At 35.9% G+C, this 19,319-nt stretch overlaps 1 protein-coding gene across 3 annotated transcripts in view; it reads right to left on the bottom strand.

Moving 5' to 3' along the window:
- LOC131079685 (uncharacterized) overlaps positions 1 to 19,319 on the bottom strand; it is a 58,825-nt gene that overhangs the window by 25,193 nt on the left and 14,313 nt on the right. For all 3 annotated transcript variants that reach the window (XM_059211131.1, XM_058017708.2, XM_058017709.2), the window contains exons 3-11: positions 5,962 to 6,114; positions 4,297 to 4,456; positions 3,873 to 4,191; positions 3,510 to 3,647; positions 3,102 to 3,294; positions 2,809 to 2,939; positions 1,971 to 2,183; positions 1,494 to 1,672; positions 628 to 709 (exon numbers count right to left, since the gene is read on the bottom strand). In XM_059211131.1, coding sequence (XP_059067114.1) covers positions 628 to 709; positions 1,494 to 1,672; positions 1,971 to 2,183; positions 2,809 to 2,939; positions 3,102 to 3,294; positions 3,510 to 3,647; positions 3,873 to 4,191; positions 4,297 to 4,456; positions 5,962 to 6,114 — 1,568 coding nt within the window. The remainder of the gene's footprint in view (positions 1 to 627; positions 710 to 1,493; positions 1,673 to 1,970; positions 2,184 to 2,808; positions 2,940 to 3,101; positions 3,295 to 3,509; positions 3,648 to 3,872; positions 4,192 to 4,296; positions 4,457 to 5,961; positions 6,115 to 19,319) is intronic.

The raw sequence follows: 19,319 nt of genomic DNA, 5'->3' as shown, positions 1-19,319 counted from the left end.
CTTCAAAATATACTATATTGTGGAGAAGGTGTGATTTCCTTAAGAGCAGCAAAACAATAAACTTGACAAAATGGCAAGGTGCACAGGGCCCTTGTAAATGGTACAAGGCTGTCAGATAAAACATGTTATATAAGAACTGCATGCCAATTGATTCTGAAGCAAGGTTCTTTTGATTTTAAAAATATGATGTAAAATAGTTTGTAAATTGTATGTATAACAGAAACCTAAATGCTCACATTAATTCTTGGGAATTCTCAACTATTTTACATATATTAAAATAAAAAAAGTAAATCCTCAAAAAATTTATTTTCACAATTCTTACACATGTGGATGCAGGCCCATGCTTGTATAGTTTGACAGCTCAAGATATAAAGATGCTTTTAAATTTTATTCAGCAATTGTTGATTCATTATACAATCATTCTTGCTGCTGAACCTTATAAGAATCTAAAGCACCCGAAAGATAAATAGCAAAGGCTAAAATTTATAGCACCCCATTTACTGAGTGCCATTTTTTTCTTGGATGAAGTTTATATTGCAAAGCACTAGAAGACTAAGAAATTAAGAATATTTCAAATTAATGTGTAACTGCTAGCTGAGAAATACAATACGAGAAAAAATTTCATACCCTCAAAGTTCCATCTGCTTCTTTGAGGGCCTCCATGAGACGCAATATAATATGTGTCATTTCCACCAGATCTGCTAAATAACTGTAGAATATGAAGTCAAATAAAATCATTACTTTTAGGTTTAATACATTGACTCTTGTACAAAAAAACATTTGTAATGCAAATAAAATACTTCAATTCTATCAATAGATTTAAATGTTAGGGAGAAAAACATATAGTATTGTGCTTATCTAAAATGCTATTGATAAAAATGAAGTAACTTTCAATATCTAGTTTGCTAACAGAACACCACAAAAGCATATTATACTAGCATCTTTTAAGGACATGACTATGTCAATGTGATAAGCTCGGTAGCTGTGGGCATGATAAATTCCTACAGATAGCATTTATCTACAAGGAAGTGAGCTCATCTAGAACAAGGCAATTAGCTATAGACATGCAGATCTGGCTGTGTAGTAGGATCCCATAGAGTTAAGTTCCTTTGGCTGGTTTACCAATCTAATCATCTAAAGATTAAGTTATCAGGTTCCAGGAGGTTTTTCAGCGCAGTTTAGATTTTCGCTGATGCTTACAAAACAGATAAACTTTAGAGAAAACCATGAAGCTAAAGTCACAAAATGTTGGTAAAGTGCCAAACACAAACTACAACCAAATAAGCAGCTTACATCTTTGGGCTGTAAAGTTCAAATGCCAACAATTGCTAACAATAAGGTTTTCCCCACAGAAGCTTCACAGTTGCTTCTACTAGTTAGTAAATCTTATATTTTACACCCAAAATTGCAGAAGACTTTGTGTCATAATAAGGCAGCCCCTATGCAATGTACCTATCAGTTGTATTGCAAGCAGAGTGCAAAAACAACTTTACCTCCGAGGTTGCTTATGAATATCAAAAGATTTAATGAGGGTAAGAAGAAAATGTGTAATTCCTTCCTCTGTCTGATCATAGAAAACCTTATAAAGAAGTATGCGTGCAGTCCGATCCTCTTGTTCTGTCTCCCTCAAACTGTTGCGGGAAATCTTAAGCACCAAATCTAATATGTGAATCTGCAGACACAACATATCATTCAAATGAAAAGTCTTGAGTTTACATTTATTAAAGCATAGTTATTTCTAGTAAGTCAATGATGTAAGTGTTCATGAAAAAAAGCTACATGCAGTGAAAAAGAACATGCTGCAAATTATTTTCCACATTTGCAATTAGACAAGAGGCAGTAAATATCTCAAAGATATAAAGCAATAAAGAATTACCAAGGAAAAATCTGAAACTGTCACATAATCTAATAGAGCCTTTTAGGACAAAATGAAACTTCTAGTAGAAGTAAAGCATAGTATTTGGTATTACCATTTCCTTCACCAGAGCTCCTGCTGCTGTTAAAGTCTTCAGATCATTTGTTTCCTTTAAAGCTTCAAAAGAACGATGCCACTTAGATACAACAAGGTAGAACATAGCTTCATTCATAGTTGATGCAATAGGACCACAAATAAGACCTCGGAACAATGTATCATTATTGCCTTTCTCATCGTATTTTTTAACATCAGCACCACCACTTTTTCCCTGCAGCTCAACATGAGCATCAATGTTCAGAAGATATTCTTGCTGTAAAAACCAAAACTATGTTGAAAGCTTCAGATTCCAACTGAAAATCTGCCAAAAAAAAATAACTTATCCCTGTTTATTGATTGAAATTTCTACAAAGATCCTTAAGTTGCCAATTAAGCTATATGGTTAGGAAAACCTTAGAAGATAAAAAGGTCAGATCAAAGCCAACATATCAGTGCCAAATACAAAGACCAGATGCGGAAATAGCATATAAGTTGCAAAATAAGAATCCACAGCCACAAATACTTGAAAGAAAAGAAAATGTACAACATCGCACTTCAATATCATAAGTATATTTATAATAGACTGGGACATTCTCTAAGACAATACAAAAAAGTTACAAACTTCCTGAATCCTGACAAATTCCTTGTTTTCACAAACCAGAATTTATAAGAAATTTATGACTAAATTGTAGTAGATAATAAGTGGCAAGAAATTGTAGTATATTTAAGTAGCTTCCCATCATTGCTTTGTCTTAATTGAGTAACTTTAATATTCCATGAGAGCTAAAATATGACAGGAAACAACTTCTTCCTGTTAATTTTATATTGAAATATTCAGCAAACCTACAAAATCTGACCTTATGGTTGGCAACACGACACCGCTGGTATGCTGTGAAAAAACAAGCCACTTCAAAGAATACAATGATATCACTGTTCTGAATTGCAGGATGCTCTCTTCTAATGTCCTCCCTTACAGACTGCATTAACACTGAGAATACTTTGAGTCAGCACATGGGAAGTACAAGTACCAAAATGGAAATTTTCTTTTGCAAGTTATTTTTGTCATTGTAACATCTAGGTGTGTTCTGAATACAGAATAAGATGTGTCCTGAATCATGAGTACCATAAAAGGATTGTGCAATCCACCTACCATTATAACCCACGTCGAGAAATTGGTCTGCAAAGTTCTGGAGGAGTCCCAGAACACTCTCTTTAGATGACAATGGAATATTAGTATCACATGCAATGCGTTTAACAGGTCCTCGTTTGTTCTGCCGTGTCTTAAGTATGTTCTCAGCAGGAGTGACAAATGGGTTCCTCTTCACAATCCTTTTTGAACCATCCTGATTTGCATGGTAGGAGAAAAAAGGATTAATCATTACTCATTAAACATTTCATAACTAATTAATCTATGTCAAAGTAACATGGGAAGGTTAGAATTCAGAATAAACAGGCTTTCAAAAATGAAAAATGAGTTAATTTGAGTAAAAATACAAAATTCCCTTGTTTAGGTATTGCATTGCAAAATAATAATTCCACATGGCTATAAGCATCCTACCGGAGCAAGCCTAACAAATGTTCCACAGAATAGTGAATGGCGAGGCAAATCTCTTAGGCGTGAAAGTCTTCTCTGTTCTTCTTCCTCCTCCATCATTGACTGTAGAACTCCTGATGACTGGAGTATTTTGTTGTCCTTCTGCATCACAGATTGCTGCAATTAGCCTAAATATGTTCAAGAACCATTTGTATTATCATATATGCTGAAGACTGAAGTTAGGAACATGTGCAACTACAAAATATTGCCCAGCCACAATCAAATTCAAAATGTTTAAAGAAAAAATCAAAATTTCTCTATCAATACTACTTCAATTGAAAAGTATCCTATGGTTCTCAATAAATTAAAAAATCGACCACGCAATACCTTTGAATTCATTTGTTGTGCTGAAGCTACTAGATCAGGCCGCTGACCCCAAAAAATATAATGGTAAATCTCCAGTAGCAGCAAATTATCTTGTTTAAGAAAACCATGCATGCCAGAAACATGTTGAGTCAATGCTAGAAGCAGATCCATCACATTTTCATGAAACAAATGCTCCAAGAAAGCATCCCTTAAAAATGGAAACTGGGAAGCAGATCTGCCCATCATCTGTTGAGGTGAAGGATCTTGAACAGCCAGTAAATTACGGAACAGTGTGAACACCAACTGGATGATCTTCCAATCATCCTCCGTGAATGCCCCACTATTCACCAGAAACATGCATAAGAAACACCTTCATAGAATTCCATGTGATAGTAATGCTTACAATAACTTTTTTACTAAGAATAGAACTCCAGTTAGACAATACCATTCCAAATGTTCCAGTGGTTCTTCCAAAAGAGAAACAATGACAGCAATCGAATCATTCCGGGAAAACAATTCCTTAAAGCTCCAAAGATATTCCATTTGTAGTGAGATGTCATCAGAAGAAGGATCAATGGGCATGGTAAGGAAAACTATTACCTTTACTGCAAAAACAAGAACAGTTGTGTATTAGCATGTATAAGACTATTAAAAATGTCCATTGAAACATATCAATTTTGAAGAAATGGAAGTCAAAACAACCCTATTATAGCCATGCATCCAACAGCATAGAATGTCCCATCACGGTAAATCAGCTTATAAGAATGATATTTAACAGAAACTTGTGATCTGCATTAACTACGACAATTCAATATCTTACGAATTGTAACCATAGAATGAATTGCAGACGAATTTCTGTTACAGAGCTAGGTACAGTTTGCAAAAAAAAATTCAGAAGTTATTTCCAATGGGTTGAGCTTAATTGGTTAAAGAATTGAGTTATCACTGTGGATAACCAAGTTCAAATCCCAAAGGGACATCTAATATGGAATTCTAAGCTGTGATTCTCGGTCTTCCATAGTTCTAGCATGGGTGTGGTTTCTAAATAAGTGGGTTTATGAGTTGTGACTCTTGATCTTCCATAGATGGTTTATAGAGTGGTTGCTCAAAAGGAGCTGGTATTAGTCTCATTGTTGTGCTTGCAAGAACTTATATTGGTCCCATGTTAATCCTTGTAAATGATTAGCAATATAGAAAAAAATCAGAAGTTATCTGCAAACAAGCACTTAAATGCTGCAGAATGTTGCATGAACAGCATGTCACAAATTAACAAATATCTGCTTCATAGCCATTCTGAAACCATCTGTTGTAAGGTTTTTTGACGTTGGGTACACTTGTAAAATTGTTGAAGGCATACAACAACTAAAATTGATGCCACCTCCAGTTTTAAAGGACACAGGGCTCAAGTAAATTTGGGTGGACTACACACATGCATGAACAGACCCAGAAGTTATGTGAAGGATTGAAGTGTACAGACAAAATTTCTACCTGGATGAAAATGCACCATAACTGTTAACAAGAATAAAAATGCGTGTACGATCACTGTTTCAGAAGAATAACAAGATGGGGTGAATTTGGAGAGAAAATACAACATTTACATGATATTTCTCACAAATTTCAAAATATTCTTTTCCATTTGTCAGACCATAGAAACAATTTTTTTTGTGATTAAATCCTCTGATCTCAATAGCTGGATATGGATCCTACCTTTAGTTTTATTTGTTTCTACGTTACCAAGAAACAGGTATAAATAATTGGAAAGACAAAGAAAATTGGGACCTTGTGTATGGCTAATTTAGCTTAAGTTATTTATTTTACTTCTCTTTTTATTTTCTTATTTTTCAGTAAAATCTACTAATGTTTTGCCTGGAAACAATAACGGCTTAAATACACTGAACCCCTCCCACAAATCTCTCAGAAATATTGCTGGCATTTCAAGGGAAAGACCCAGTGGTTCTAAAGAATCTGAGAGGTTTGTACCGAGAATAAGACCTGGGATCAGAACTGCAATTGAAGATTTGCGCACAGGGAGGATTCTGAAAAAAATGGTAATTTACTAAGTTTGTTACTCAATAAAGCTTTATGATATAAAGGCTCACATAATCCATACCAGCATTAACTATAGTCTCCGGTTCATCTCGATAATGCTCAATGATAGGTATCAAGTCCTGCGACATTGTATTCCACTTGCCTAGTTGTTTGAACACATCTCTTGTTTGTGGATGATCTCTGCGAAGAAATCGCTGCAAGTCCCTCAAATTCTCTGAACAGAATAAATAAAGAGTGAATCACAAGTAAGCAGAAGCTATTGAAATTTGAAAGCAATCCAAGCAATTAGTGCAACATTGAATATATATATATATATATATATATATATTAGTTTCTATCATTACATTAATTTTGAAGCTCAACAAAATATTTTTTGCACATGCTTTTTTTTCTGACCATTGTTCAAAAATATTGAGTTCTGCCTTCATTTCCTGTAGCACAAAGTATTCTGTAAAGCTTATATGTAATATCCCAAATAAAAATTTTGCAACAAGAAGAAGATCTGAGAATTTAAATATATTCAACTTCCAAAATATTTGATTTTCCCTTCTACTGTTAGGTCCTGAAATTGGCAATTTCTTCACAAATGCAATGGAATACTCTTCTAAATAAACAATCTGAAAAACCAACATAAAATAATAATAATGGTATGGCCCATTGCTGTAATATATCACAAATGTACCATATTTTGTTCATAACATTGATTTGTATATCGAGAACACATTATATCATCCGGTTTCACCAAAAGGCACAAAATTGATCAAATAGGAAACACAGCATCTATTGTTTGATTTTTCTTGATATTTGCATCATAAAATACTGTCATCACAGTCATTACGACACCATCAAACCCTCACACAAATCTGGAAATTATCTTCACACAAGTACATAGCAAGCAAAATGGGGCAATTTCCTCTACAAAGTGTACCCAAAAACACTACAAATCTACTCCCAATTATTTCAGAAAATGCTACAACCAATGGGAGATCATTTAAGATTTAAAACCATGTGCAAACACACAGCAATCAATAGTAAAACCAAACAGTAAAATTGAATCCAAACTGCAATCCAACACTTGCAAACAAACACACCAATAACTAGCTGAAACTGTGATTCCGTGAAGCTCCATTGCACTCCATGGATGAGAATGCCCTCATGAACCAAAGAAGTTCTGTCCTATGATACCTGCAACCAATGGGTTTTTGTCCACTGATCACCAACCTTCAATGGGTTTTCATCCACAGAAGATTTTTGTTCAACACAAGTGCCCAAAAAAAATTTGGCAAAGTTCCAATAAGCTGAAAAGAGATGCCTGGAATGTGAAATTGCCTGCAAATATATAGAGGGCCAAGTCCAAATGACCCACTCTTGGAAAATTAAATAAAAGAATAGTATTTTAAAAAATAATTTCCCTCCAAAATGCTCACCAAAATAATCCATACAATATTCCTATTAAAAGTAGAAGATAACTCCCACTATGACAACCTATCATAGAATCTTGTCATAATTGTCTGAAAATCTTCTAAAAGTGGATTTTAGCTATTCCAACAACACAGTCCATATTCCACACCCCCATTTGTGCAAATAATCCAAAATTTTAAATAATGATATTGAACCAATAATTTGACCCCTTCTATCATAAATAAGAGTTAATAAAAGATTTGGGCCCAAATAACCAATTTTAAATATATATATATATATATATTTTCCAATTTCCATACCTTAGCCCAAGGGAAATATTTTGAATTGGAAAATAACTCCTCCAACATGAATTAAATAAAAGGGGTACATGAAAATATCCTCCATAGAATTCACTCAAAACAATTCCATCTGCAGATTCCTCAAAATTTGAAAGACCACTTCCAAATACAATATGCCATCACTAAGAGGTCTGGTAGATAATAACAGTTTGCAAATACTTCAACTAATTCAAACAATGATATTGATAATTCAATAACTTTTCCAAACATTGTCAGAAAAATACATTTTCCAGTAGCTCCCATTTCAATTTTGTTCTCCTTAAGAGGGACTCAGAATTGTCTCCATCATTCTTTAACTACTTTAAACAAGCGTGTAGAATTCATTCCATTAAATTTCCAGACACACAGATGCAATATGTACACTTATATGTGCAAAGAAATCACTGCAAATCCTTCAAATTATCCAATCAAAGTGCAAAGATCACTTAAATTTCAAATTCATATATTAGTACAAGTCAAAAAATGTTGACCTGCATATGAGAAATGCATTTGTTCTTATGTACCATACACTGAATCAAGAAAAAAAATGGTTTCTGCATTTCTTTCTTGTGGCAGAAAACATTTTATGAGAATGTCCTCCCTAGAATCTACTCAAGAGTCAAAACAATTTTATCTAGAGATTCTAAAACGTTAGAAGAACACATTCAAATACAATAAGTCGTCAGAAAAAGTTCTTGTATAGCATAAAACAGTTTGCAGGAAATTCAAAAAGTTCAAATGATGATGTTGACTTGAAATAGGAATCCCTTGCCCAGGCATTGCTGGAAATTTACATTTTGCTATAGCTACCAATTTAATTTTATTCTCCTTTAAAGAAATCTAAGAATTCACTCATCATTTTTTACTACCTGGTACAGATGCACAAACCTCATTGAGTTTGACTTAAAATTCTATCGACACAAACATGAAGTCCGTACACTTATGTCTAACATATAGTTTGGTGTCCCCTTTTTTTAAATTGAAATAATTAATAAAAAAATTTGAGATGGGCCCAGAAATTTTTAATTCAAGGGGCAACTTTAGATAATATTGTCAAAATAAAAAAGTGTTTTAAACACATTAAAATAAAAAGTATGTTCGTAAATATTAAAGATAAAAATGTATTTTTATATGCAAAAAATAAAATAAAAAAGTATTTTTAAATACTTATTGGTGGTATGAATTTGAATAATTTTAATAAATATATTTAGTAGGAGAAAACTAATGATGAAATTATGAATGGCAATGGTGTGAGTAGAAGGGCACTGCTGAAGTGTGAGGTGGCCTGAGGGCTTCCCCAGGTACATGTGGCGGATCCACAGCCTGGACTTCTGTTTAGGTGGCTTAAGTAGTTTTTGGGAGCTCCATGGCCTCTATGGGAGCTTGTTTTTACCAGGTTTGAAGTGTTTTATTTGCTGTTAGTAGGTTTTCTTCTTGTTTTTGCCATTTGATCTCTTATTTTTCCTCACCTTTTTTTCTTTTGGTTATTGGCATTGGCAGAAAACATGGAGGCTTTTGGGGGTCCAAGAGACCCTCAAATTTGCCTTCCAAAAATATTCTTAAAAAGGATGCAACCTCTTCTTCCAAGCATGTTAATACTGTTCAATTTATGTTGCATGCAATGAAGGATTCCAATTCGATGCAGCATGCAAGGCCTTGTTTGAAACCCAATGGATACCGAGAGAGAAGAGGAAAAAAAAAAAAAAACAAGCTCAGCCTATTGTGGTGGTTAATCCAAAATCTATAGCGGACGATGTCTTATATTTAACTAAGCATGCACTAACTTGCAAATTCATGGCTTTTTGTGTTTCCTTCACTTTCTTAGAGGCCTAGGCCAAAAGGAATTGGAACCTAAAAAGAGATACGGAAACCATTATGATTGTGAATGGATATCCTTTTGTAGTTTTTGCTCGAATGGCGGATCATAATTCAGTTTTTCAAGGTCCCCACTTTCATAATCAAGTGAAATTATTTATCAGACCCTAGCATGTAGGATTTGACCTTGTGGAGGAACTCCCGTCCAAGAATCTTATTTGGATCCACCTTCCTAGGATTCCAATGGAATCTTGACAGGAAGATACCTTGCAATCCATAATTGTTGTTATTGAGAAACTTTTGAGTACTTCTTGCCACACCTTAGATGGGAAGATTGCAATTTTTGCATGTGTATAGAACTCAATCTAAATAATCCACTTCCTAAATTGGTTGATATCAAGGTGGGCAATATGAATTGGATTTAGCAAGTTGATTGTAAAATATTACACTTCAGTTGTCGGGCATGTCATGAGTATGGAAACTTGTAGAGAAACGGTTCAAAGTTGGGTCCTCAAACCCCTCAACGCTCTCCCAAGACACTGGCAACCAACATGAAGGTGAAGCAAAAGGCCCCAATCCAAGATAATGAGCCAAATACAAATGTGTTCATTCCAATGAAGTCTCATTCAAAACAGAAGTTTTTGAATCATCAGCATAAGGATGCTTCTAAAGGAGTTTATGCCAATAGATTTGATGTTCTTTAAAGCTGTGAGGACATGTTTACCATGGACCAAGACAACATTAGGACCAGTCAGGATATGCTTCAGCCAAGCTCAAGTAATATTCCAAATCCTTCTAATAAAATTCCTGCTCTAGAAATACAAAAATACCAAAAATGGAAGCAAAGACTCATATTTCTAGCCACATTGAAAAAGATGTTAAGGAACGGGAAGATTTGGAAATGCATGCAATAGAGGTAGATTCTAACCATTTGAATTTGATGCAAATGCAGTCAAATGGAGTTAATGAAGTCTCAAATATCATGCATGGTATCCAAACAAAAGATAAAGGGAAAAAGAAAGCTCTAGTCCTATTAGGACTTCAACAAAAAGACATCAAGAAAGGGGATTTTGAAAAGGGGTAAAACAAGAAGGAAAAAGGATTTGGAAAAGGTTAAGTTTATAGGGTATCACTAGTAGACTCAAGTGTCATTAAGACAATTGCCACTCACTTCTCCAACCCCAAAATGATTGTGATCTCTTGGAATGAAAGGGGTTTGAATAGCATTCCTTGTCAAAAAGCTACTGGTGACCTCATCCGAGAACATATATCAGAAGTTGTTTTCATTCAGGAAATGAAGTTTTCTGTGGAAGATATGGTTGGCATTTCCTCTAGGATCTGGAAAGATGATGTGTGTTTGTGCATTGGAGATTTAAATACTGCTAAAGGCATGGCTTGTTTTTGGAACCCTTGTAGGATTATTCCTTCTTGGCGCTTGGTAGGCAAAAACTCCATGTCAATGGAGGCTTCTTATTTTGATTTTGGTGTGACCATCCTTCTCGCCAACATATACACACCTTCAAATTTCCCAAGTATGGTTTTGCTTTGGGCGCATAATAGATTTATTTGCTCTTTAGCTCCTTCTTTTCCTTGGATTTTAGTAGGGGATTTTTAAGCAATAGCTAATTTGATTGAGAAAAAAGGATGCATTGATCGTCTTGAACCATGCTCTACTCTACCGAGAGAGGATATTTAATTTCTTAATTTGGTGGATGTGGTGCTAAGTAATGGAACCTTCACCTGGATTAATAGAAGATGCAGAAATGAGTTAACTTCATAAAGACTCTAAATATCTTCATAAAGACTCGATTTTTTTCTTCAAAATTCTATAGGCTATTCTACAAAGAATTGCAGCTATTCTTCAGTTTCAAATTGGAAGTCTACCTATGGATTATTTGGGAATACCCCTCTACTGGTAATCTTAGTAGAGAACATTGTAAGAAGATTATGGATTAATTTCACATTAAGGTTAGCCATTTGACCTTTTGATGGCTATCATTTGTTAGAAGAGTGATTCTTCTTAAATGTGTCCTACAATCTTTACCTATTTACAATTTTTTTATTTAGCTGCGCCAAAGAGTTTTCCCTAATAGTTTGAATCTTGATGCTCTTTCTAGGAAAATTCTCTACACATGAAACTTGGATTCTCAAAAATGAAGTCTTATGAACTAGGACCTAATTTGCAGATTCTTTCTCCATGGTTGGAAGGAACCTAAAAAACTACCCTAGAGGATGTTCTATTGAGGACAAGGATGCCCTTACTTCAATTTTGGTTGCTAGGCCTTGTCATTTTTTGGAGGACCCTAATAATCTAGCTTGGAATCACAAACCTAAGGGTGAATATTCAATTGCACTTGGTTATTATTCTGTAGAACAACAGATAGAAAAGTATGTTTAGTTCCTCAAGTGGAAAAATTTTGGCTAGCCTAAGTGTAACTTTTTTATGTGGTTGGTCAGTCACATAAATGTCTTACCTAGGCAAATATCTGAAAACGGTTTTAATGAGCCCTCCATCTATTTTCTTTGTGGAGCTAATGAAGAATGTATGAATTACCTTTTCTTTCAATGCCCTTTCTCTAAGGAGTCGTGGAATCTTTGGTGTCAACTCTAGAATAAACCTACAATTCATTCTCCTTCGTCTAATTTTTGAAATAGTTTGCGGCAACCTCCCACTTCAACTCGTTTCCTTTTGGTTGCTTGGGATATTGGTCCCTCTTTCATTCTTTTGCAAATTTGGTTGGAAAGAAATCATCAAAATTTCCAAGAGCTAAGAAGTGGAGTTATTCAAGTCTTGCATAAAATCAAGGGTATGCTCAAGGAAATCATTGTGACTAAGTTGTGTTAAGGGCCCTCTTACTTTTTTTGATCTATGAATAGTTAAACTCCTAGAGGTATCCTTTTCTTTTACCTCTTAGGCCATGTCTAGATCTAGAGTTCAAAAAGTCAAAAAGGTGAATCATTCAGACAAGTGGTACCCTCCTTTGTGTGATTTCCCTAAAATCACTATGGATAGGTCCTCAATGAGTAGCTTAGGTCCTATAGGCATAGGTGGCATTACCTATGATAATACCAGCTCCATTCAATTTTCTTTTTTTCTTACTTGGGTACTCATTCTTGTTCTAGCATTTTAACTACTTGTTATGCTTTTTTGCTTAAGTTCACTTAGGAGTGCTTGCATCTAGTTCACTTTGTGTGCTTCTAGTTTTAGCTGTAGTTAAGATTTTTTTAACTCCTCATGCATTCACTTTAGTTCTCCTAATTTTGGCCTAGGGCATAAGCACTCATTATAACCTTGTTGTTCATTCAGATATTCGGTTATCAAATAACCAATCTGATTCATCTTTCTAGATCAATTGTCTTTTGGCCTCCATAGTTCTTTGCTTCTCTCTTGTTTCGTGACAAGTGTTTGATTGCAAGTGATTCTTGGGATTTGAGGGGTTGAGCAATCAACAAAAAAAAGGTATCAAAGCCGATTTGCAATTTCGTATCCATTTTTTGAGAGAACTGATTGTGAGCAAAAAATTGCTTGTTGTTTGTTTTTTTAAGCAATGTTCATGGAGGGGCGACTTCATCAATGATCCAATCTTGTTTCACAGCAATAGGGAGATTTACATTACAATGTATGGTTTGGCTAGTAATGTGTATTTTTTGTCTTGATTGGGCATCAATTTATTTCCTTGTGGATGAAACAATTTTTTGGCATCATTGAAGCTTCTAGTCACGATCTCCACATGCACGGTGATATTTTGCTTTATCAGCATCTTTGAGCTTTTTTGGTGCCATGCATAGTGGAATCTGTTTGCAAAGCGACAGCTTGATCATTGGCAACCCCCACATCCTTCGTTGGTGGCAAGATCTTGATTGCTTTTTTTTAGTGTTCCTGCATGCATAGTTCGACAGCCATCTCTTTTCTTTCCTACAACTAGGAGTGCTTGTTTGGAGAGGGTTCTTTTATTATTATTGGTTGATGATTGGAGGGTGGTGATTTATGCATGCTTTTTCATAGGCTAATTTACACATTTTCTTAGTGCAGTGACTTTGTTTGTGTCATGCCCCTTAATCGACACCCCAAATTGGCAACTCATATCAGCAGTCCCAATTGAAGAAATTGTCTTACTACAATAAGACTTCACAATTTCTTGTTCCTAACCTTAACCCAAGCAAGAGCATCAGATCGTGGGTGAGCAGATCATATGAATGAAGACTTCTATTTATTGAACTACAAATGCTATGCGGATCATTCCTCTACCTTTGTGAACAGCGGTCACATACTTAAGAATAATTTGTTAATGCCAAATTAATATTACTAAGGAATTGATTGGTTAGCATAAGTCAAAACGGTAGGTTATCAAGGTTAAGATGAACGATTTGTTATGAAAGACAGCAATTAAATTATTAATCAAGGAAGGGTCATGTCTCCTACAGAAAGATTGGAACCCAAGGAAGAGGCACGATTTCTCATCACCAAGGGAGATATATAAATAACCCTCCCAACATCCATGAAGAGTATTGAAGGATTCAGATCTAACATTCCTTAAGATATTAATACTCAGGCAGTCCATCTACAGTTTGGTATGAATTTTCTGTGCAAACATAATAAGTAATGTAACAATATTTATATATCTATTTCTGCATATTCATGATTAACCATATACTATTGACATGATTGCTCATATATGTCATAATAATATTAATCTGATTAGTGATACTCTGCAGTTAACTTGTTTCACGTAAAATGTATATCTTCATATGTTATGAGTGTCTTCAGCCAAGGTAGAGGAAGAGAGGATTACAAGTAGGGGAACGGTGTTGGGGTCATCTTCTAGGTACGCCACCTCATGGTATATGACCAGGGATTCCCATGGGGCCAAAGGGGTACAAAGAGTGCTGCCTTTGGGCTTAGAAAGGATGGACTTCCAAGGTACCCTATTGTGAATGTTCCCCATGCTCTCTATCATGGTAAATGAGTGCATTAAGAATGTTCAATCATGGAAGTAGGATAGAAGTGGCAAGATTGAAGGGAATGGTTATAGGACACCTCACTAGGTACTCCACCTCATATGGATGGCACGGGCCACATGAGGCTAAGGGAGGGATAAGGTCCACCCTTGGGCCTAGAGTAGAGGATCTCTAGGTCACCCTATCAAGTCATCCTATCTTAGCTCTTCTATGGTTGAGCCTTCTCAAACAAGTTTAAGCAATCTTGTGATTAGATCTATATTTCTAATATCTATTTGTTGTTTACTAATAAAAGGGATCTATTTTATGAATTATGATTATGAATAATTCCTAACTTGTTTGCATGGTCTCAATCAAAGTGAAAAGGTATTCTCTAACCCCACTTGTTTATTTGGAAATTGAGAATTAAAGCAAATTTAGGGCATTCCAAATTAGGGGACATTAAAATCTAATGTTCAAAGTTTGCATACACGTCAGTCTATTGCTTTTGCATGTTGGAGATCTGGGTGTGACTTGGCAAGTCAATTGTTCTTGACTTGGAAGCTACGGAGGGAGCTGCATGTTCTTTTTTTAGCTTGGGCAGCTCCTCCTTTTGTCATGGCCTGCCTTTAAAGCCTATGTTAATCTCTTTTCTTCTGGGGCAATTTACATTGTGCTTTGAAACGCGCACTTTGTGTGTCACATCAAGATTTGTCTTGGTGTGAAGGCTTTGTTTTGCCCTGAATTGGCCCTTCCTAGTGTATTTGCTACGTTTAAAGCAAAGCAACAAAGTTTGTTTGCCAGCGATTTTGTTTCCATCACTCTCTTTGGCATCAACTTCACTAGCAACAACTTGAGCATTAGTGGCTCCTTCACCAATAGGCGACTTCTCCTGGTGGTCTCTTTTCACCATTGTGTGATTTTTTAGGGATATTGCACATTATGTTGTGCCTTATTTTGTACATACACTGTATTTTAAAGTGTCATGAGGGGTTGTGTAGTGCCTTTTGTTTTGCCATCACACCTTTGTTCGATGAGTGTCCCTTCATGATGACATTGAATTCCAGAGATTATTGTCTCGTGCATGTGTACATTGGTAGCATACCCTTTTCCAATTGCAAGTACTTTCTTGTGCACATTCAAATTCGCCTTCATGCATTACTTGGTGACACACAGTTTCAATGGACCTATCATCTCTCTACCTTGTCAACATTATGGGGAGGTTTCTATTGTTGGCACTAACGCTTCCTTGGTTTCGCTTTGGAGTTAGACACTCTTGCATTCCAATTTTGTGGAGGCAACCTTCCATCCTTCATTGATTAGTGTTCTTCAAACTATTAGAATTTGCATTTTTGACTAGCAGTTTACTCTTGCATGGTTGAGTAGTGTCGTTGGGGTCACTCGTGCAAATTCACATGCCATCTATATCTTCAATTGCCAAATGCTTTGCCTTTATTTGTCATTTGATTGTTCAAGTAGTGTCGTTGGGGGCACTCATGCAAATTTTTGTCTTCTTGATTCTGATCGCCATCTTGGTTTCAAAGGAGGTTCTTCATTTCAGCACTATAGCAATCTCTTTGTTCGACAATGTCTATAGCTTCATGCATCAGAGGATGTTCTTCATGTTCCTATTATTTTGGGACATTATTTTCTTGGAAGCTTCTTAGTCCTTCATTCCTTTCTCTCTTTTGGAGAGTAGTTTTCTCCACTGAATTTTTCTCCTTTTTTTCCGGTTTTGAGAGATTTTTTTATTTGTACATGGGTACCTTATCAGGCATTTAGTTGAAGGGACCCATGTTGCATTCATGCATTTAGAGGTATTTTACTTCACCCTAAGTTTCACTTAAGGGGGGGTGTTAGAGCATTTTAACTACTAGTTATGCTTTTTTGCTTAAGAGCACTTAGGAGTGCTTGCATCTAGTTAACTTTGTGTGCTTCTAGTTTTAGTTGTAGCTCAACCATTTTTAGTTCCTCATGCATTCACTTTAGTTCTCCCAATTTTGGCTTAAAGCATCTTTGTGCTTTCTTTATAAGCACTCATTGTAACCTTATTTCTCATTCAAATATTAAATTATCAAATAATCAATATGATGCATCTTTCTGAATCAATCGTCTTTTGGCCTCCATAGTTCTTTGCTTCTCTCTTGTTTCATGACAAGTGTGTTATGTTGCAAACATACACAACCCATTGCAAATGGGGACCCCCACTTTTTCACTTGCTAAATAGTTTTGCTTGTGAGGGGCATATGCCTTGTCAGTCCGAGAAGGGGTGTGTTGATCAACTCTTGGAATGTCTTAAGAGTGTAACATCTTGTCCTTAGAATGTTGTCAAGTCAAGAATTTAGGTTTCGAGTCCAAAATCTATGAACGAATGTCAAGACTAAAAGTTGAGGGTGAGATTGTGTAGGATGTTGTCATAGAGCAAGAAAAGTTGTAAATTTGTCAAAATTGTCAATGTTGTCAATGTTGCAAAATGTTCTCATAGTTGTCAAAAGTGCAAGAAATGTTGCAAAAGTTGTCAAGAAAGTTGTCAAGATGATTTGAGGTTTGAAAAATAAGGAAAATGAAGAAAATGTGATGTCAAGACAAGGAAAATTCTCCGACCTTGACAAGGATAATAGCAGAGGTTTTGTGAAATTCCTTGGATGCAAAAGTCAAGTGCAATCCTTCTTGAAATATTAAATTCAAAGCTCAAGCATGGATTTTTCACTCTCAAATCAGATGTATCCTTAAGTGTTTTATCGAAGTTATTTGACATCTCTTCCTTAGCACTTATCTTTGTCCTTGATCAATTCACCCAAGCGCTTGGCATTTTGTCCTTCTCTGGCTGGGATTTGCACCCTCCTTGTCCTTGATCAAAGCCTAAGTGTGCCCTCCTAGTCCTTGTTCATCATGGATTTCCACCTTCCTAGTCCCTTTGTCCTTGGACACCTTGCATTTACGCCTATCTTTGTCCTTGACAATGTTGGATTTGTGCCCGTCTCTTTGTCCCTCTTCATCAATAAATTTTGCTCATGCTAATTCGCTTGTCCTTAAGCACACTCCAATCCCACCCAAGACTTGTTCTTGCATCTCATTGAAAACTGCCCTTCACTATTACCTCTTCATCATGAATTAGCGCCCTTGCTTTGCTTAGTTCTTCCTCATCTTAAATATGTGCTCAAAGGCTAATCCTTATGCACCATGGTATAGCGCTCATCGTAGTCCTTCTACACCATGGAATGCCTCCCTTTCCCTTGTCCCTAGCCTCATCTAAAAACCGACTTAGGTTGTCCTAAATCACGCCTCATATACACCTTGGATTGTCCTTCTACCACTTAAAAATCTGCCCAGCCTTAGTCCTTCACTACACCTCAAGTCCCCCTTACATTGAGTCCTTGCACACCTCTCAAAACTGCCCTTCATAGTCCTTCCACACCATAAAATCCTGCCCAGGACAGTCCCTGCCTAAGGTGAAAATGTGCCCTGAAGGGCAGACCAAAGTAAGAAATTCCCCCTAAAAATGCAGGTCTAATTCGCACAGCAAAACAGAATGAATATTAAGTGCAATGTGGGATGTGTTTTGAATGAGCACTTAACTTATATTTACACCCATTCATAACATGTGAAGTGCAAAGGGTTAATTCCAGGCCGACCTCGGATAAAAATAGAAAAAGCTCTCTCTAAACCATGTGGAGAAGTCAAATAGAGATATGGCCGACTTGAGGAATCCCTTTCCAAATGTGTAAAACATGTAAAAATGCCAAATGAGGCTGACCTAAAAGAGAGGCAAATAAAACTTGGAAATAAAGTGCAAAACATGTGAGATGAAACGTGTAAATCCAAGCTTAGCTGACCTCCTCCTTTTGTTAAAGGATGAAATTGCAATATGAACACATATAAAACAGAGATTAAAGCCCCATTCAAATCACCATATGCAAATCACATTCGCAGCAAATTCTAAGGCAGATCTGAAGGGAATTAAAGGCAGATCTGATGTGAATTGAATCAGACCAGAGAATGAACTATTTACACCAGATATTGATGCAATCTATACCAGCAGACCAGGTGTGGATTGCATCAGCCTGAGATGATTTTAATCAGCATCCATCATGTTTCAAGGCGAATTTCCAGAGCCCGACCTAAAGAGGAACAAATTTTCCAGTAAAGGAACTGATCTACACTCAGATTAAAGGCAATTTCCATCAGCAGATTTGACATTTCTAGACTTGAAAAGTCATTTCCAGATTTGAAAGGATTTTGAAAGCATGATTAGTGAAGTGCTAAGAGTGTGCAGGATTGAGTTTTATTTTATTACCACATCCTTCTTAATTCAAAATGTTTTCTTTGTCTTTTCAGGTTTAATGCATGCAGTGAAATGTATGGAGCATGGAATGGGGACTTCACCACATGGAGGAACTCAAACAATGCTATGAAGAGGAATTCAAGGATTGCTCTACAACGACCTTGGATTTCCTTTGGAATACTGAAAAAATTTCAGGATTCCTCTTGAAGGTTAGTACTAATGGCTCAGCAAATTCTTTGTTTGGCTACAAAGTATGAAGTTGTATTCTTTGTCAATGTTCCTCGAGAATGTTACAAGTTTGTTGATTGCTTAGCTAAATGGACCTGAGAAGTGAGAGGTTGGAATGTGAAAGGTTGGAGGGAAATGAATCAAGATAAGTCTCAACTACTTCTTCAAATTCTCTATGAGTACCAAAGGAATTAACTCATAGATGCCAAGATTGGTGATGGGGAGGTTTTCCTAGAGCTGCAACTATTTTTGGGATTCTATTAAGATGGTTTTGTATGAATCCTTTTGATACTTTGGAAATGAGATCCTAGGTCTATGGATGCAAACTAAGATCTCAAATCTCCATAGCATATCATTGGAATTACAAATCAATTCAGCTACAATCCCAATAGGAGAGTTGAACACTTGTGGTTT

The sequence above is a fragment of the Cryptomeria japonica genome, chromosome 9 (genome assembly GCF_030272615.1).
Source record: "Cryptomeria japonica chromosome 9, Sugi_1.0, whole genome shotgun sequence".
NCBI classification, from domain to species: Eukaryota; Viridiplantae; Streptophyta; class Pinopsida; order Cupressales; family Cupressaceae; genus Cryptomeria; species Cryptomeria japonica.
Note: the sequence above shows the minus strand (reverse complement) of the source record. Positions and strands in the feature narration are given on the sequence as shown.